The sequence below is a fragment of the Daphnia magna genome, unplaced genomic scaffold (genome assembly GCF_020631705.1).
Source record: "Daphnia magna isolate NIES unplaced genomic scaffold, ASM2063170v1.1 Dm_contigs112, whole genome shotgun sequence".
Lineage (NCBI taxonomy): Eukaryota > Metazoa > Arthropoda > Branchiopoda > Diplostraca > Daphniidae > Daphnia > Daphnia magna.
In genome coordinates this window covers 141,280-161,866 of record NW_025533126.1, presented here as the reverse complement: position 1 = coordinate 161,866, position 20,587 = coordinate 141,280, and the positions used below count along the sequence as shown (strand labels likewise).

Here is a 20,587-nt window from a genome sequence, read left to right as displayed (position 1 = left end):
ACAATTGGCGTTAAAATACAAAACCTCGTTAAAAGAGAAATAGTTGTCTTCTCTACTTACTGCCCGCAAGGCAACGCATACGACTCGGATCTCATAGCTAGGCTGTTCCACCAGAATTCAGGCCCTACCATTATCGCAGGAGACTTTAATGCCCATCATAGCCTTTGGACGTCTACACACAGAGAAAACAGAGGTGGGAGAGCGATCGCGGAGTTCTTGTATGACGCCCCTGAGTGGATACTGGCCACTCCTAAGGACTTAATCACGAGAAGATGTTTTCATTCAGGCACCGGCTCCACTATTGATCTCACGTTTATGACAACAGACCTCGGCTTTCCTCACCGGATTGTAACCGGACCCTTTTGGAGCAGTGACCACCTTCCCATCTTTATCAGCTTAGCAGACTCGCACGCCGAACTTTCGTCTCAACCACTCTGGGTCCTCAGAAACTCCAAATGGAATGCCTGGAACGTAGAACTTCACCAGATTTTTTTAGCGTCGGACTTCGATCGTATCAATGATCCCGCCAGAGCTTACGGTTTGGTCAAATCCGCCTTTTTCCTTGCAAGCGAAAAATACTTCTTACCCCAAAAAAACATTCCCGTTAAAAAAGAAAAACATCGTCCCTGGTGGAATGCGCTTTGCAGCAAAGCGGTCGCCGAGTCACGTCGGGCATACAACAAGTGGAAGGCTCTCCCCTCGCCCGCTAACAAACAGGCACTCAACAGAACTGAAGCTCGTAAAAAGAGAACTCTGGCAAAAGCCCGAAATCTATCATGGGTCAAGCTAATCGATGACCTAAACAACTCAAAAAATACGAAAAGAATCTGGAACTTTACCAATAGCCTGCTGGGTGCCAGGTACTCAAATTCTAATGCTTGGACGAACATTCCAGTGGCAGGTAACATCAGCACCTCTGAGAAGTACGTCACAATAGCAAATAAATTCGTCGAACATTTCACTGCCCATGCCCACTTCTCCATAACAAACCATGACCCCGTCGAAACCGCCCTTCTATCTCGGATCGAAGATGCCATCAACGATATAAGAAACCCGCTCAACGAACCTATCTCTTTGGACGAGCTAAGCGCTGCGCTGAAGGTCCCTAAAAGCAATGCCATGGGTGCCAATTTTATTCACAACCAAATGCTTCACCATCTCAATCTATCCAATCGCAAGATTCTGCTCAGTCTCTTCAACTTACTTTTCAGAAACGGTTTCTGCCCTGATGACTGGAAGTTAGCTAATATTCTGCCGCTATTGAAACAAGGAAAAGACAACAAAAAAGTTGACTCCTACCGACCAATCTCCATCACCTCCTGCATGGGCAAATGCTTTGAGCGGATAATGAAAGCCAGACTCACGTGGCACTTAGATCACCACAACTTTATTCCGACCTCTCAAGCTGGTTTTCGTCAAGGTTGCTCCACACACGACCTCATCTGGGATCTAGAAAATAACATTAAAACTGGCTTTAATTCCAAAAAAGAAGTTCACTGTGTGTTCCTTGACATCTCAAAAGCGTGTGATAGCGTTTGGATAACCGGCCTGCTTTTTAAGCTCTGCCAGGTGAAGGTTTCAGGCTACATCATTCGATGGCTTAAAGATTTCCTTACCTTACGGCGGGTACGCGTTAGTCTAAACGGCACGTTCTCATTAACGAAAACCATCTCTTTAGGCGTTCCTCAAGGCGCAGTTCTCAGTCCGCTTCTGTTCACAGTGATGACTCGAGACTTTCCACTGGCAAACAGCCTCCAAAACTCCCAAGGAGTATCACTTCGGATGTATGCAGACGACATTTCAGCCTCCATTGCCCACCGTCACAGACGTAAGGCCCGTCTGGCACTTCAGAAGGCTCTGTTCCGTTTTTGTAAATGGTGCAAATTATGGAAGTTCACCATCTCCGTCTCCAAGTCTTTTACTATCTCCTTCAGTAGACGCAGAGGATCCAATGCGCCTCTCCAACTCGAAGCCTTGGGAGAAAGAATTCCTGATGTAGAGGAAGGCAAATTCCTAGGCATTATCTTTGACATAAAACTGTCTTGGAGGCCACACGTCCTTGAGTTACTTGGTAAAGTTGCTCAAAGGCACAATCTCTTTAAGATCCTGTTAAGAAGAAGCATGAACCTCAAGGCGAAACTACTTATTAACCTATACCTTGCCCTTGTTCGAAGCATCATGGATTACTCTTATCCAGTCATCCTCCAATCATGCTCGTCTCTGGTAAGCAAGCTAGACATCATTCAAAATTCCATTCTTCGATCCATTCTACTAGCCCCCAAATCCACTCCTCGTGCTCATGTTTGGCTTGACTCTGGCTTGTGTCCCATCCGCTGCAGATGTGAATGGCTGGCGTGTCAATACGTCATGAATCTAAATTTCAAGACCAACAATCCTTTTTACAAAAACGCTTCACAAACTTACAATAGCCTTACCTTCTGGAAACCGCGCAGCACTCCCAACATCCTGGTCAGTAAATCTCAACTGTCGGCCTATGGTATCTCCCTCTTTCAATTGCACTGGAATCTTTGAAAACTAAGAGAGCCCCCGTGGATTATGCCGAAAATTCCAACTTTCCTCTTCCCTTTCTCAAAAAAATTCTCCTCGGCTAACCAAACTCATGCAAAAATCCTCTTCAGACAATTGTACCCAAACACCAACAATGCAGACGACAACTCAATCTCCATCTTTTCTGATGGCTCAGTCAACCCGGGTGACAATTCTTCTGCATGCGCCATCTACTGCCCAAAGCTTCAAATGTCTAAGGGTTGGAAACTCCCCGATGGCACGGATAGTTACACGGCTGAACTGTTAGGCTTAACAAAAGCAATTGAATGTGCTCGTCACGTTTCTCCAGCACTTGCTCAAATTTTCACCGACTCACGCATGGCCATAGAAGCCATAAACAACCCTCGACCATCTAATGAGCTTATCATCAACATACGTAACATCGCTGCGGACGCCCTCTTTTCCAACCTCAAAATTGAGTTACATTGGATCCCTAGCCACATCGGGATCGTAGAAAATGACACTGTCGACCATTTAGCCAATGTAGCAAGGTCATCGCAGTGCGAGAAAATGACCCTCCGCACCTCACTTATAGACGTTAAGAAAAAATATCGCCAAAACTGGAATTCAATGCTAGCTGCTTACCTTTCTAGCCAACACCATTTTTTCGAGAGCCACCCGAGATCCGCCCAAAATCCTGACCCGTGGCTAACCCACCCCTGCCGTCGTAAGAATAGCATTCTCCACAGGCTACGCGCAAACCGCACCTGTCTGAACGCTCGTCTCACCCAGGTCGACCCATCGGTTTCTCCCCAGTGTCTTCATGGCTGTGTCGAAGAGGAAACAATCGAGCATGTGCTTTTTGCCTGCCCGCATTACCAAGTTCACCGCTCGGCCCTTAGACGACTCTGCTCGGAGCACAATCTGTCAATGGACCTCCAGACTTTACTCAGCCCCTCTGCCGACGACTCTAACTCTAACTACGCCACTCGAAACGCCGTCCTCGAATTTCTTTGGAAGTCCGACCTTCTTAAACGCATTTAATCATCTATCAGTTTTCTATCCTACTTTCCCCCTTTTCTCATTTCGACCTCTCCATCGCCAGTGCTTTTTTGTGGCCTTCATCAGAAGACCCGTATCCGTGACGGTATTCCCGCAGTGGAGGCACTCTAAACATAGTCAAACAAACAAACAAACGATGACCGTTATTTTGAATCAAAGCAATGTAAGATTTTTTGTTTTTTGTTTGTTTGAAGGTTTCCTCATTTTGCGTGACATGGACACCCTTATTTTCGACCAAGATAAAAAAATTTTGAAAATTTTTCGGTTTCTTCATTTTTCGAGACATGGATACAGTGATTTTGTATCAAGGTAATGTAAGACTTATTTGAAAATATGTGGGTTTCATAATTTGTCGTCGCATGATCAAAGAAACTACGTGGTGTTAATGTATTGAAAAACATAGGCATGTATTACGTTGCCCGGTTAGCTCAGTTGGTAGAGCGCAGGACTTTTAATCCTGAGGTCGAGGGTTCAACTCCCTTATCGTGCGTAACTTGAAAATTTTTTTTTCCAGCGAGTTCTCATTATCGGTGTTTTCGTTAAATTTGTATGTTATTGAAATCATCCGCTAACGCATTAGGGCTCAAGACCTCAACGTGGTGGAAATAATCAGACGAGGTGAACGAGTGGTTAAGGTGAGGGACTGCTAATCCATTGTGCATTGCATGCGTGGGTTCTGAAGCTAGTGGCGCTGGCGATTCATTTCTGTGGCTTTGTTTTTTGGGGGGAAGGGTGACCAAATCAAATTTAAATATTTTTCAGCCCAAAACTGATTTCGAAAATTTGTTAAGATCTATTTTGTAATAGTTATTAAAAGAAATGCTACTTCAGTTTTCAGTCTCGGAGACTTCAGACATCTTTCAATTGTGCATTTGGGTAGCAAACGTTTTTTTCCAGTTCATAAATGGGAAACATAAAAGAATTAAGTATTGAAGATAGGACTAAAATAATTGTATTGAGAGCAAATACGGCCATGTCAATGCGTGCAATAAGTGATAGTGTTGGTTGTAGTGTTAGTTGCGTAAAAAAGACTTTGACTTCCCCTTTCGCTTTTCCCTTCCATTCTTCCCCCGGGCTAGGATTTCGTCCCCTCGCCACGAAAGATTGATCGGCATTGTTTATTTAAAAAATCGGCAAAAATCAGCCTTTCATCAAAAAAATTTAAACTTTGTCAAAATGTAGACGACTATGTCGTCTACCGTTTGTAAAAGTTTCAAGTAAAAATTCATATATTGGAATTTTTAATAATTTTTTCAGTAACATACACTTTAGCATGGAAACATATGGCGAGCACGCCGATGTTTCCTAAATTTATACCTATGACTTTGGGGCTAAACTTCTATTCAAAAAAATTTCAAAAAAATCACGGTGAAAGGAAATTCTTTCCTCAACAAGAGAATTTTTTTGGATTTGCTTTGTGATAACTCAAACGTGAGTTATCGCGTAAAAAGGCAGACACTTCGGCCCGTAAGCCGCCGTGTTAAAAGCGCGGAAACACTCGTCGTGTTTCCAAACTTTGTGTGGGTACTGTATGTGTTCAACACATTCGATCGAGAAATAATCCTATGATACCGTGAACTTTCTACTACCTAAATGAATAAACAACTTAATTTGTCAGCACGCGCAACTAAAATCTGGTGATCTGTACCAAGAGTAGAAACTTCCATAGTTTATGTGAAATAATTAAATGAATAATATGCTTTCAGTATTTGATGTCCAATTATTTTGTTAACACGGCTTAAACTCTGTGCGTTTTCCCTGAACGAAACCTGTTAGGTAGGTGGTGTTCTGCCATGTTAGGCCATCTTGTGAAGGACTCAGAAACCAAGCCACTAGCGCACTTGACATTCTACCGGTAGATGGCGTATCCAGAATGTCAAAATAGCAGACGGAAAACAACAATGTGACCGTGAGCCCAGAAGCAAACGTTGTTTTCATCTTTGCTGGTTTGCTACGATGACCGTTATTTTGAATCAAAACAATGTAAGATTTTTTGTTTTTTGTTTGTTTGAAGGTTTCCTCATTTTGCGTGACATGGACACCCTTATTTTCTACCAAGATAAAAAAATTTTGAAAATTTGTCGGCTTCTTCATTTTTCGAGACAAGGATACAGTGATTTTGGATCAAGGTAATGTAAGACTTATTTGAAAATATGTGGGTTTCATAATTTGTCGTCGCATGATCAAAGAAACTACGTGGTGTTAATGTATTGAAAAACATAGGCGTGTATTACGTTGCCCGGTTAGCTCAGTTGGTAGAGCGCGGGACTTTTAATCCTGAGGTCGAGGGTTCAAGTCCCTTATCAAGCGTAATTTGAATAGTTTTCTTTCCAGCGAGTTCTCATTATCGGGGTTTTCGTTAAATTTGTATGTTATTGAAATCATCCGCTAACGCATTAGGGCTCAAGACCTCAACGTGGTCGAATAATCAGACGAGGTGACCGAGTGGTTAAGGTGATGGACTGCTAATTCATTGTGCATTGCACGCGTGGGTTCGAATCCCATCTTCGTCGGGAAACTTAAACTAGAGGTTAATTTCGATGCCAAAGATGTTTGTCACAGTCAATTGTCATATAAATTACGTTTGACATTGACTGTTTGTTGACATTGTTTTATTAGCTTATTCTTAGCAAACAAAGGAGGGGTAACCAAAACAAAAAAGGTGGCGTCCTCTTGGTGGGTGGGCGTACTTTAACTTTTCAGTTCTTTTTTAGCTATCGCTAAGCAAACATCATGTCGTCGGACTCAAGCTCTAGTTCGTCCGACTCTTCATCAAGTTCAAGTTCGTCAAGTTCATCTTCTTCAAGAAAAGACAGAGATTACTCGGTGAAATTTAAATTCAACGATACCAAGTCGACAGGTTTGTCAAGATGGATAGTTTCAGGTTTAGGAGAAGCTAAAGCTAAGTCAGCAAGAGAGATTTTCAAGCCTAAGATTAAGAAAAATTCAAGCTTGTTAACTAACCCGTCGTTAGACGAAGCGTTTTATATTCGTCTAAAGAGTGTAAAGAATTCAGCCGCAGCCAAGAACAACATCGACCCACTAGAAAAAGTGTATCGAAACCAGACTTACAAACTAATCGATGCAGTAAAACCTCTTATGTTTTTAGCAAGCCGCATAGGAAGGAAGAAGAAGTCAAGAAAAATTACGCTCGCGGTTCGTGCAGCTCTTAAATGGTGGGCAGTTCTCTACAACGTCACTACAGCCAGGCGCCGCAACATTTTGTCGCAGATATATCCTCAAAACATCGGGCTTTTGGACAATAAAGGTATCTTGCCAGTGGGCGGCGAACTTCTTTTCGGTCCTAAATTTGTGGATGCTCTGGTGGAACAAGTCAACACCCTCAACAAACTCAACCAAGCGGGGAAATCAGCAGCTCCACCACCCAACCAACCGAGACCATCTACATCTTCCGGAAGTAACGCTCAGAATCGGAATGTGCAAACTAGACTCGCTTTTTCCGATTCTTTTGGGGGCCGTATTGCGCGATTCGCACATGAATGGTCTCAACTGACGCAAGACCCTTGGATCCTAGCGACAGTGTGTAGAGGTTTTGAATTGAAGTTTTTATCGGACCCGTATCAGTCTCATGCTCCGTCCAATGCCGTAATGTCTCGTCAGCAAAAGGAACTCTGTGACCAAGAAATCGTTTCCTTGTTCAAGAAGGGTGCCACAGTCAAAGCAGTCGGGCCGGGCATAAGTAGCATTTTTCTTATCCCGAAAAAGACAGGTAGGCATCGGCCAATCATCAACCTCAAGAACTTAAACAAATTTCTAGTCGAGCATCCATTTAAGATGGAAGGAATTAGCACCATCAGACACACCGTTAGGGAAGGGGATTGGTTAGCTAAACTAGACCTAAAAGACGCCTATCTGACAGTCCCAGTGTTTGAAGGTCACAGAAAACTTTTACGTTTCGTATGGCGGAAATCTTGTTATGAGTTTGTTGCTTACCTTTTGGATTAAGCTCCGCGCCTTGGGCATTCACCAAGCTTTTGAGGGTAGTGGTTGCATACCTTAGAAAGAACGGGCTACGCCTAGTCATTTACCTTGACGATATTTTAATCATAGCCAGTTCACTACTAGCAGCAAAGTCAGCAGTGGCCTTGACAAAAAAGACACTGGAATCACTCGGTTTTGTCATGAGCTCGGAAAAATCAGTAGAAGACCCGGTCCAGATCTTAGAATATCTAGGTCTCTCCATCAACACTATAACCATGAAGCTCAGTCTGCCAGACAAAAAGATTTCGGACATTAAAGATCTATGCAGGAAATATGTAAAGAAAAACAAGATTTATCTAAGAGAGATGGCCAGAATATTAGGTAACATGAACTGGGCGGCAGCCGTGGTGAGTTATGCGCAGGCCCACTATCGAAGCCTACAACGTTGTCATATTTCGTACTCCAGAAAGGCAAAAGGAAACTTAGATGCCTCCTTTTATCTCTCTTTGGAGGAACAAAAGGATTTAGAATGGTGGATATCAGGTGCTGACTACATATCCGGCCGCCCAATCATATTTATCTCTCCAGAAATATCAATTTATTCAGACGCTTCGCTCACGGGGTGGGGAGCAGTTTGTCTTGATTCAAGAACGGGTGGTCCATGGACAGAGAAAGAAAGCGAGAAACATATAAATTATCTCGAGTTGCTGGCGGCACTTAGGGCGCTTCAATGTTTCACTGAAACGGCATCGAACACCTCAGTCGAAATGCAAGTAGACAATACATCGGCTGTTAGCTATATCAACAGGCTTGGTGGCTCCAAATCTAAGGAGCTGTGCAAGATTGCTCTGCAAATAACACATTGGTGTGAAATCAGAAATTTATCTCTTACTGCCGTTTTTATCCCGGGCCGTTCTAACATGTTGGCTGATACAGAGTCGAGGAGACCACTTACGTCGGGAGACTGGAAGCTGGATTCTCAGACATTCAGCATAATCCGGATGACATGGAAGCTGGAGGTGGATCTTTTTGCCAGTTGCTGGAACGCACAATTGCCCAAATTTGTCAGCCGTTTTCCGTAACCAAGAGCGTGGAGAACGGATGCGTTCTCCTTCCGGTGGAAGGATCTGAAGGGATACTGCTTCCCCCCTTTCAACATGATCCCGTTCTGTCTATCGAAGATTCGGCGGGAAGAGGCGGACGTAATTTTAATAGCTCCATACTGGCCAAGTCAACATTGGTTCCCGGCCCTAATGGAAATGACTGTGGAGATACCCAGGCTTCTCTTCCCCAAGGAGGGACTGCTTACATCCCCAACGGGGGACCAGCATCAGCTGACAAGGAGCTCATCAATCAGACTAATCGCATGGAAGCTCTCCGGAGTAGCCTCGAAAGCAGAGGCCTTCCGAAGAATGTTATTGAACTCTTGCTGGGTGCAGCAAGACTCAATACACAAGCTGCATATCAATCAGCGTGGAACGCTTGGAACTCTTGGTGTATCAAACGGGGTATCCATTCCATGTCTGCTACTGTCAACGACGTTTTAAGCTTCCTGGCCGAATATTTCTCAGAAGGAAAAAGCTACAGCTCGGTAAATATCGCACGTTCAATGTTATCATCTACACTCTGCATGGGGCCAAATAATATAGCAGATATAGGCAAAAATCCTCTAGTGGTCAAGCTAATGAGAGTAATTTATAATCAAAAGCCTCCGAAGCAAAGATACGTCACAACCTGGGACCCATCCATCGTGCTGGCCTTCTTCGATGTATCGGCAACCATCGATCCATCTCTTATCCAAATCTCAAGAAAGGCGGCCACGTTAATAGCTCTGACAACAATGTTAAGAGGAGGAGAGATTGCTTCTATCCAGCTACCCTCAATTAACCTTTCAGATTTGCAAATTTCCTTTGCGTTAGGCAATCCTAGGAAATCTCAACGATCAGGCCCTCTGCATCAGATTTCTATCCAGTCATGGCCCCAAAACTCAGCAATCTGCCCGGTGCAAAGTAATGACACCTACATTGCCAAAACAGCGTCTCTAAGAAACGAGGCGAACAGGAGTCATTTATTCATTGGCTCTACAAAACCTCCCAAACCGGTGACAAGCTGAACAATCGGCAGATGGATTAAGGACCAACTTCGAGAAAGCGGAATTGATACTAGCGTCTTTAGCTCGCATTCAACTCGAGGGACGACCGGCTCGAAGGCCCTCGCAAATGGAGTACCGCTGAAATCCATTTTAAATCAGGGTCATTGGTCCAGAGAATCAACCTTTGCCAAATTCTATCAGAGAGACGTCAATGTTGATAGAAATGTAGTAGGCCAATCGGTCCTCAAAGACTCGGACTCGGAAGAATAGGTTTTTAATAGAATCCCTCATCATTGTTTATTTTAATATATTCATTCCTCCCTTGGATTGTCCGTGATGTGCTTTGAAGACACAGTCAATGTCGAACTTAATTTACATGACAATTGTAAATTGTTCGAGTGAAACGAAGAACAATTTTGATTGTTGTGTGAATAAAAAGTGAAGACATTGACTGTCTATACTCCCACCCACCCGGCCCTTTATTCGTTAATACCAATTTATGGTTATTTTCGACAGATACCCTAACCAAGGATACAGAAGCAAAGACTCCAGCCACAACAACAACAACAAGTACAGATTCTACAACAATAACAACAATAATCAGAAGAAATTAATCAATCCGGACCGGAATTTGAATTATCCTTCTTTTCTGCTTTTGAATACTGAATAGTTAAAGTACGCCCACCCACCAAGAGGGCGCCACCTTCTTTATTTTGGTTACCCCTCCTTTGTTTGCTAAGAATAAGCTAATAAAACAAGATCAACACACAGTCAATGTCTTCACTTTTTATTCACACAACAATCAAAATTGTTTTTCGTTTCACTCGAACAATTTACAAGTGTACATTCTTGAGAAAACATTAATTGCTGCATTCAATTAAGAAAGCCTCATTTGTTATAAGTAATTCTATGGTGTTTAAAAAGCAGTGGTTCTATGGTGTAATGGTTAGCACTTCAGACTCTGAATCTGACAATCTGAGTTCAAATCTCGGTAGAACCTTTACCATCGTACCGTGATACTTCTTGTTTTACATGCAGCATTTAGAAACCAACCAGCTATTACAGAGATTGACTGTTAGTGGAAACAATTTAGTTAGTTTTCTTGGTACTGCCCCGAGTGAGGTTCGAACTCACGACCTCGAGATTATGAGACTCGCGCGCTGCCTACTGCGCTATTGAGGCATGTATATGTGTTCAACACATTCGATCGAGAAACAATTCTATGATACCGTGAACTCTCTACTACCTAAATGAATAAACAACTTAATTTGTCAGCACGCGCAACTAAAATCTGGTGATCTGTACCAAGAGTAGAAACTTCCATAGTTTATGTGAAATAAATAAATGAATAATATGCTTTCAGTATTTGATGTCCAATTATTTTGTTAACACGGCTTAAACTCTGTGCGTTTTCCCTGAACGAAACCTATTAGGTAGGTGGTGTTCTACCATGTTAGGCCATCTTGTGAAGGACTCAGAAACCAAGCCACTAGCGCACTTGACATTCTACCGGTAGATGGCATATCCAGAATGTCACAATAGCAGACGGAAAACAACAATGTGACCGTTAGCCGAGAAGCAAACGCTGTTTTCATGGAGTCTCACCTGAGCCACGATCAGAGATAGAAGTGTGAAAAGTGCGCGCCAAAATAGTGACAATTCTTACCCTACCTAGCAACTACCCCCCGCCTTAAGGACCACGCTCTAAACACGCTATGTCCCACCTGTACTCCCCTGACCAACAGCCAGTATCCAGTAACATGGATGAGCAAATGACATATGAAGAATCAAATAATCAAAGGAAGAAAAAAATGGAGAATTTCAACCCAAGACCAGGCCAACCACTACTCTCAGACCTCCACAACCAAACAACAAGTGGAGCCCCCTTAATAATCCACCTCATAAGCAATCCACAATCCTTCAACCTCCTGAGCCTGACTGAAAAGAAACAATTTATCTCCAACCTAACACACATAGTAGGCCAGGTTTAAAATGGTACTAAATGGGCACACCGCGGAACCCTCAACATCTACCCTGCATCGAACAACCAAAAGAAACTACTCTTGGAGCTAAAAGCGGTAAAAGATGTCCAAATAAAATGCACCCCCGCGATGTCTGAAACCTTCGTAAGAGGAGTCATACGTAACGTACCAACTGGCGACGCAGAAGAAGATCTATTAGAATTGCTATCCGACCAAGCAGTAACTAAACTACACTGGTTCTGGACGACATCACCGGACGGAGCAAGAACACCGCTAAGAACCGTAGTCCTCTACTTCAACAAACAAACAATCCCAAGAGAAGTCATCATAGCACATGAGGTATTCCCAGTCCACCCTTATATCCCTAGACCAGCACTATGCCGTATCTGTTGGATCTTTGGCCACCTAGAGGAAACCTGTAAAAACCAACTAATCTGAAAACACTGTGCGCAACAGCATACGCTGATGTAAAATGCCTAAGCCCGACCAAATGCCTTTCATGTTGAAAATTTGGCCACTCCGCAGAATCGAACGATTGCCCACTGTTCGCAAACAAACAACAAGTGATAAGGTTTGCCTACGAAAACAAGATCCCGATACCTGAAGCAAGCAAACTAATGACTAAACCCACACCGGAAAAAATTCCCGCAACATCGGCCCTGGCTCCTGAGGAAAAAGATCCTGAAATACCGATCCTAAGACGTGACATCGAAAAATTAAAAACACAAATAACAGCAATGAAGATAGCAGCAATTCCGATAGGAGATCGAATAACGACACTAGAGATTTCTATCCAAACCCTGAAAAAACAAATAGAACCATTGCTCGTTATACCCGAAGCCGTTAACACGATCAAAGCGGAAATTCAAAACGGATTCAGCGCCACCTTCAACCAACTGCAGTCACTAACAGCATTATTACAAAAAAACCTCACGATGCCAGCTAGCGGCGACGCTCAACTCAAAACCACACGACCAGAAAGACCCGCCGCTAACCCACCGAAAAAACCAGCAGAACAATTTAAAAAATGACAGCACCAATTAGGATAGTACAATCGAACTCCCGAAGCCTTTACAAAAGCAAACTACAAGAATTTAAAGCCAACATAAGGGCAACGATCCACACATTGTAATGCTGAGCGAAACACACTGGAAAGAAAATTATATACCCAAATTTAATGCATACCAGTCCTTTTACCTCAATCGTCAGAGCCAAGGCGGAGGAGTAGCCATACTCATTAAAAAGAACATCCAGGCAACTCCCATCTTACTCCCACAAACAGCCGATTTCGAAGCAGTTGGAATAACTATGAGACTAAAAAACAACAAGTTGTTAGACCTAATTTCAATATATTGTCCTAATGGAAACAATTGCACTTACCAAGAATGGAGTAGAATAGCTGAGTCTACGACGAATAGCACAATCCTGGCAGGAGACCTAAACGCACCTTCTAATGTTTGGGAACAAGACCGACAACAGAACAAAAGCGGCAAAATAATAACAGAGTACCTGGCGAACGAAGACAAACTTATCCTGTGCACCCCCAAGGACCTGGGAACGAGACCAAGCAACAATGGAAACCAGCCCTCAACAATAGACTTAACCTTCGAATCACAGGACTTGGCAAGCTTAATCACAGTAAGGACGGGACCATACTGGGGAAGCGATCATCTGCCAGTAATGATTGACCTCGACTTAAATACCTCAACCAACTCTGCACCAAACGATCATTTGACCTTTCAAAAAGACAACTAGAACAGATGGAACGAAGTTATCTCGCAAAAAGTAACTCAAGAAAACTACCCGGTGTTAATCAATCAAGAAAAAGTATACCACCTGTTCTACAAAGCCATAATAGAAGCATCGGAGAGACACCATAGACCAAAGAAAAACTACAAAGAATCCAACAAACCTTGGTGGTCAGCCGAATGCCGAAGAGCTACAGCAAACACAAGGAAAGCGTACCAAAAGTGGCACCGCACACTTCTCCCACAGGAGAAAACTAACCTAAACAGAACAGAAGATTAAGAAAAGAACAATAATGGCAGCAAAAAACCTCTCATGGCAGCAATACATAGATGGTATGGATAACCCCCAAAACACAAACAAATTCTGGCAGTTTGCTAGGAACATGATGGGAGGAAACATCAAACAGCCAAACACATCCCCCATCAAAGATAAAGAAGGCAACCAAACAACCAACCCCACGGAAAAAGCAAAAATACTACTAGACCAATTCTGCCCAGCTAACGAACATAGAGGCAACGAACTAGAAGAACTATACAGACAAAAGATTGAAGATGCAATACAGAACGACCACCCCCATCAGCTGAATACTGCAATCTCAGAAGTAGAACTAATCAGATGCCTCAAAGTCCAAACAAGTAAAGCGATGGGTAACGACAGAATCCACAACAAAATGTTGAACAACCTCAACAGTACGAACATCAAATCACTATTGCACCTGCTGAACACACTACTCAAACACGGACACATACCTGAAGATTGGAAACATGTCGTAGTGATCCCCATCATCAAACCAGGCAAACCAGCAACTGAGCCGGGATCCTACAGACCCATATCCTTAACATCATGCCACGGGTAAGTGATGGAACGATTAATTAATAACAGGCTTCAATGGTACATAGATAAACACATCCACCTACCGAAAGCCCAGACTGGTTTTAGAAAGGAATGCACGACCTTGGATAACATCACCAGACTGGAAACGGATATTCAACAGGGCTTCAATGTCAAGAAATTAACAACAGAAATATTCCTGGATATAGAAAAAGCATACGACAATACATGGATAACAGGATTAATGTACAAGATTACCAAACTCAAAATCAACGGAAAAACTCTCAAATGGATCAACAATTTCCTCAGTGACAGAATAATAACAGTGAAAGTTAACAACTCAACATCAGGAAAACCAAGACTGACTTTTAAAGGTGTACCTCAAGGAAGCGTCCTAAGCCCTCTGCTTTTTAACATCATGATGGCTGATTTCCCAATTCAAGATAAGGAATGTAAAGTGTCGCTCTTCGCCGATGATGTTGAAATCCATACCACCACAGAAAAAAACTGTGATGCTGAAAGATACCTGCAGGGATACCTAAACAAAATTGAAACTTGGGCAAAACACTGGAGAATGAAATTCTCCGCAACTAAGTGCATGCTGGTCCACTTCTCAAGGAAAAAATCACAAGAAAGAAACATTAACCTAACTCTTAACAATGTTCACTTAAAAGAAACAAATAACTACAAATTCCAAGGAGTCATATTCGATCATAAAATGACTTGGGAAAACCACATCAACCACCTAAGTGCCAGCCTGACGCATAGCCACAACCTAATAAAAATGTTAACATACGGAAAAACGACGTTAAAACTTCCACTCCTAGTGAAAATCTACAATGCAATGACCAGAAGCCAGCTGGACTACGGAGCACTGGCACTGTCATCAATACCCAGGTCAAAACTGCAAAAACTGGAAATAAAACAAAACCAAATACTGAAGACGATATTAGGCTGCTTCAAGTCCACCCCAACGGCGCTGGTGTGTGTGGAAACAGGAATATCATCCACTAGGGACAGATGGGACTTGCTGGACAAAAAATATCTAACCAAACTATGCAACAAACCGTGGAACGCGGTTTATGAGACGATATACACACTAACCCACCCCCAACCACAGTGGAAGCCCAGAAGTACTCCAGCAGCTGTGAGACACCAGGAGGCCCTCAAGGAATCACACAGGATCTACCCGAAAACACTACCATCCTCACAACCGAATATAGATCCTATCCCACCATGGGGCCTATTTGAAATCCCAAGTGGAAGCTTCCCATTAAACAAACATTTAGCAACAGCTAACCCAATACGTACCTCAACTCTCTTACAAGAGTTAACAGACCATGAACAAGCAGACCACCTATCCATATTTACCGATGGATCCTCTTGCGAAACTACTAGTACATCAACATGCGCATGCCACATACCTAAAAAAAAAGAAAACTTAACATGGAGACTGAGAAAATACACCAACAGTTTAAACGCAGAGCTAGCAGCCATTATGCAAGCCCTTGAACATACTTACCACCAGGAATGGGACACAATAACCATCTTTACCGACTCAAAATCAGCCATCCAGGCTATAACAAACTTCAAGTGGGAGGCCAGTGCATACATACCTGGAATCATAAGACACATTACAAACTTCAAAGCATCGGACACAAATGTAACATTATTTTGGATACCTGGACACGCAGAAATGGCAGGGAACATGGTAGCAGACCATCTAGCAAACTTAAGGAGAACAGAGAAGGATGCAGCAATCCTCAAGAATGTCTACAGCGTCCCTGAAAAAATCCGGGAAATAATAAATGACCACAAACAACAAATGCTCCAACGCATCAAAGCAACAACAACAAACCTAGCAGTTACAAGCCGGTACAGCATGGGAACCCTCCCATGGCTCACCCACAGTGTGAGACCAATCCAGTCGGCACTAATAAGACTTCGCAGTGGCCATAACAAACTCAACGGAACAATAAGTAAATGGGACATGGATACTAAACCTAACTTCCCCCATAGATGCACTGAAACGGAAAACGCATCACACGTACTGCTTCCATGCCCCACGTACTCCACAGCCAGAGAAGAACTGAAACAAACGTTGGAAAAGCTGAAGCACCCAATGAACGTACCAACTCTAACGGGAATCAACTGCTCAATACCTAAACACTCACAACAAAAAATGGCCCAGAAATTAATTGTTTTCCTAATCAAGTCCAAACTATTAGAAAGAATATAACCGTAATTAATATGCCAACTAAATCCCACTAACACAAGCCCCAATAACAATAATTAATAAAAATATCACAATATGCAATATCGGTGTGTAAGGGCCTCCTGAGGTGGCCCGTAATCTGTAAGCAGTGGCTCCCCGCCATGGCCAGTGACACCTAATAAATAAAAATAAAAAAACGCTGTTTTCATCTTTGCTGGTTTGCTACGATGACCGTTATTTTGAATCAAAGCAATGTAAGATTTTTTTTTGTTTGTTTGAAGGTTTCCTCATTTTGCGTGACATGGACACCCTTATTTTCGACCAAGATAAAAAAAATTTGAAAATTTGTCGGCTTCTTCATTTTTCGAGACATGTTATACCGTGATTTTGGATCAAGGTAATGTAAGACTTATTTGAAAATGTGTGGGTTTCATAATTTGTCGTCGCATGATCAAAGAAACTACGTGGTGTTAATGTATTGAATAACATAGGCAAGTATTACGTAGTCCGGTTAGCTCAGTTGGTAGAGGGTTGGACTTTTCATCCTGAGGACGACGGTTCAAGTCCCTTATTAGGCGTAATTTGAATATTTTTCTTTCCAGCAAGTTCTTATTATCGGTGTTTTCGTTAAATTTGTATGTTATTGAAATCCTCCGCTTACACATTAGGGTTCAAGACCTCAACGTAGTGGAACCAATCAGACGAGGTGACCGAGTGGTTAAGGTGATGGACTGCTAACCTATTGAGCATTGCACGCATGGGTTCGCATCCTATCTTCGTCGGGAAACTTAAACTAGAGGTCAATTTCGATGCCAAAGATGTTTGTCATAGTCAAAAGTACATCCTTGAGAAAACATTTATTGCTGTATTCAATTACACTCTTAATGCCAATACTCTACTTTAACGGTGTAGAACACTTTGTATTTAGCTCCTCCCAAGAATACTGAAGCGATAGCAGCGCCATCGTCAATATACGGGAGAATACCCTCTAAGTCCTCAGAACTCTTTTAGCTCCTGCTATTGTGAACACATCAAAATGTCTGCCGCGTCTGTCGCATCTAGTAATTCCGTTCTTCGTCAACGTGCTCTCTTTTCTTCGGCGAATCCTCTGGCAAGTGGAAACTCGCCTTTCGATTCACGGGTTTCTATTTCAGATCCCAACTCTTTATCCATTCTGCCTAGCGTTCGCAACAGCCCACAGTCACAGCGCGATCGTAATCAACGCACACGTGGTGATCGGAGCGTCTCTCGCTCTCGATCTCGTTCTCGCTCGGGACGCTCGCGAACTCGTTCGCCTTCCATTGTTCGGTCACGTAGTCACTCACCAAACCCTGCTGCTACTTATGGTAATTCTTTCCATATATCTCGTGTTAAATCTCGTCAGGTTCATAAATGGCTATTGCAAGGCTTACCTGCCAACGAGGCCAAGGCTTTACGCCTTAACTTCAAGCCAGAGTTTGATGGTACATTCGAATTATTGTGTCCTAAGCTTGATGAGTCCATGGAACGTAAATGGTTAAGAAGCAAGAATTTTCCCAAATTGAAAGACTATCAGGAGACTATGTTGAAGTCCATTCAGTATCAAATGCTAGATTCAATTCAGCCAATGCTGCATGCCTGGAACCAGTTGAGGACTGACGATCCGTTGTTTAGTAGTTTAGAGTCTTCTCTCCGTCTGTTGGGCTTTGCTTTTGCCAACGTTTCCAAGTTGCGACGTGAAAATGTAATTCGTCACGTGGCTACTTCCATGAATCCTTTGCTGAAAGACCCAAGGGCTTTCTCTTCTCGCGAGTTTGAGCGTTTGTTTGGCTCTAAGTTTATTGACGTCATGGTGAAAGAAGTGGATGATGACGCTAAGTTGGCAAAAATCGGACGCGATGGTGGTTCCTCTTCCAGCCAGAGTCGTGGCAATTTCAATCGGCGCAATGGCGACCGCAATCAGAACTCGCACGACGGCCGTAATAACCAAATTGGTGGTTTCAGCAACAGAGGAAAAGGCGAAAAAAACGACAAGGGATCTCCTTTCTTGAAGCAGCCGCTCCAGGGTGCCATTAACAAGTATGTAGATTCTTTCCCCTTTCTCTCTTCCTCGGATTTTCCTGTTGGGCCTCCCGTTCGGTCTAATAATGTAGGCAGTCGTTTGAGCAATTTTGCAAACAAATGGCATTTCTTTTCTAACGATCAATGGATCTTATCTACAGTCGTTCATGGTTATTCCATTGACTTTATCGTCCAGTATTCAACTCCATCAGGTTGTATTATGTCTGAAGACATAAAAACCATTTGCGTTCAGGAAGTTAATACCTTACTGGAGAAAGGGTCAATTAGACCTGTTATTTCCAGTTTTAGTGATTGTTTCATTTCTAACATGTTTGCTATTCCTAAGCAATCGGGCGGATGGCGGCCAATCATCAACTTAAAACGACTCAATGCTTTCATCGCCTACAAACATTTTAAAATGGAGGGTCTTGAGTGTGTCAAATATCTGCTTCAACGTGGTGATTGGATGGTTAAGATCGATCTACAGGATGCTTATTTTTTAGTGTCCCTGGCACCCGATCACTGTAGGTTTCTCCGTTTCTTTTGGAAAGGCAGTCTTTATGAGTACCTCTGTCTGGCGTTTGGGCTCTGTTCAGCTCCCCGAGTTTTTACAAAACTTTTAAAACCTGTTGTGGTATTTTTACGTGGGCGTGGCATCCGGTTAATAATCTATCTCGATGATTTGCTTATTCTGAACCAGTCTCATGACGGTCTTCTTTTGGACAAAAAGGTCGTCATAGGGTTACTGGAGTTTCTGGGCTTTATTATTAATTACGAAAAATCGGTTATAGTTCCCCTGCAAATTCTAGAGTATCTAGGCACGGTCATTAACTCTCTTTCTCTATCTAATTCACTGCCCTCAGAGAAGGTCAAATCTATTGTAAAGCTTTGCGACGACCTTATTTCAGACAAGCCTGGGCGTGTAAAGCTGCGAGACCTTGGAAAAGGTAATGGGGAAATTTTCGTGGGCAATCCCCTCCGTTCCCTTCGCGCAAGGGCATTTCAGAAAATTACAAAATCTTTTTCTGTCGGAATCCCAGGGAGTTTGAACAAAATGGTTTCGCTCTCTGATCCTGCCAAAGCCGATCTGATTTGGTGGGCCTCTCATCTGGAAAAGTGTAATGGCAGAACCTTTTTCCCTGACAACCCCGATTTGGTTATTTTTTCTGATTCTTCCCTTCACGGTTGGGGTGCAATTTGTGACGGCTCTCGTTCTCGGGGACCTTGGACGGCTGCTGACAAACATCGCCATATTAACGAACTAGAGCTTTTGGCCGCATATTTTTCGTTGCAAGCTTTCGCAAACTCTTCCGATATCATTTCGATTCATTTATTCCTAGATAATTCTAAGGCAGTCTCCTATATTAATAAGTGTGGGGGCACTCGCTCGCGAGCTCTTTCTAACATTGGGGCTCAAATTATTCAATGGTGTGAAGCCCGCAATATTAGTATTTTGGCTTCTCATTTACCAGGAAATTGTAACATTATGGCAGACGAGAAATTGAGGACGGCGCTCGACTCCAGCGATTGGATGCTTCTGCAAGACAAGTTCAAACAGCTGTCGCAAATTTGGCCGGTACAAATCGACCTTTTTGCGTCGGCTTGGAACGCCAGGCTCCCCAAATTCGTGAGTTGGAAAATTATGATTTGTGCTTGCGCCACCAGGGGTGCTGGGATCAATTTCAAGTGCTCAGATTTTTTTTTGTTAAATACAGCTAGATTTTTCGTATTAAAAAAATTAAATAAAAAATAATTGATTTTTTTATCATAAAAAGAAAGAATTTTATCTGTTTTGATTGTTGCCGTAATGTATAACAACGAATTCACAGACATTCTTTTAGTTGTTGTTATACATTACAGCAACAATCAAAACAGTTTAAATTCATTCTTCTTTTAAAATTTAAATCTGAGCACTTGAAATTGATCCTAGTGCATCTGGTGGCGGATGCAAAAATCTCAATTTTCTCTAAAACATTTGAGTGTTAGAACTTTGGGGTATAGAAGGGCACTTTTTTAGTTCAAACAATTCAAAAATATGCACTATATTCTAATAAAGTAAGGAAAAAAGTGTCGTTCGGCATAAAAAAAAATAATTTAAGGAGGTTTTTAAGTTTTTTATTTATATTTTTGGAAACGCCAGTATTAACATGGCGTTTATGGGGAGAA

The 20,587-nt window shown here is 42.6% G+C and overlaps 2 protein-coding genes and 1 non-coding gene across 3 annotated transcripts; all 3 read left to right on the top strand.

The window, feature by feature from the left end:
- Positions 1-6,294: 6,294 nt before the first annotated feature.
- Positions 6,295-7,536, top strand: LOC123466652. The gene has a single exon (XM_045166872.1). It carries the CDS (start codon positions 6,304-6,306, stop codon positions 7,534-7,536), a length of 1,233 nt encoding a protein of 410 aa, XP_045022807.1. The 5' UTR covers positions 6,295-6,303.
- A 2,996-nt stretch (positions 7,537-10,532) lies between these two features.
- Positions 10,533-10,604, top strand: Trnaq-cug. The gene has a single exon. It is a non-coding gene; the product is annotated as a tRNA-Gln (tRNA).
- A 7,272-nt stretch (positions 10,605-17,876) lies between these two features.
- LOC116918552 lies at positions 17,877-20,140 on the top strand. Its single transcript, XM_045166871.1, has 5 exons — positions 17,877-18,697; positions 19,016-19,129; positions 19,589-19,717; positions 19,915-20,070; positions 20,137-20,140. Exons 1-5 carry the CDS (start codon positions 17,883-17,885, stop codon positions 20,138-20,140), a joined length of 1,218 nt encoding a protein of 405 aa, XP_045022806.1. The 5' UTR covers positions 17,877-17,882.
- The last annotated feature ends 447 nt before the right edge of the window (positions 20,141-20,587 follow it).

Bases quoted from the DNA above. Each gene is read 5' to 3' on its own strand.
- LOC123466652 (XM_045166872.1), top strand. From the start codon at position 6,304: ATGTCGTCGGACTCAAGCTCTAGTTCGTCCGACTCTTCATCAAGTTCA.
- LOC116918552 (XM_045166871.1), top strand. From the start codon at position 17,883: ATGGAACGTAAATGGTTAAGAAGCAAGAATTTTCCCAAATTGAAAGAC. The intron at 19,130-19,588 runs CGGTCTTCTTTT...GGTTATTTTTTC, and splicing joins ATTCTGAACCAGTCTCATGA to TGATTCTTCCCTTCACGGTT. The intron at 19,718-19,914 runs TTTCGCAAACTC...ACATTATGGCAG, and splicing joins GCATATTTTTCGTTGCAAGC to ACGAGAAATTGAGGACGGCG.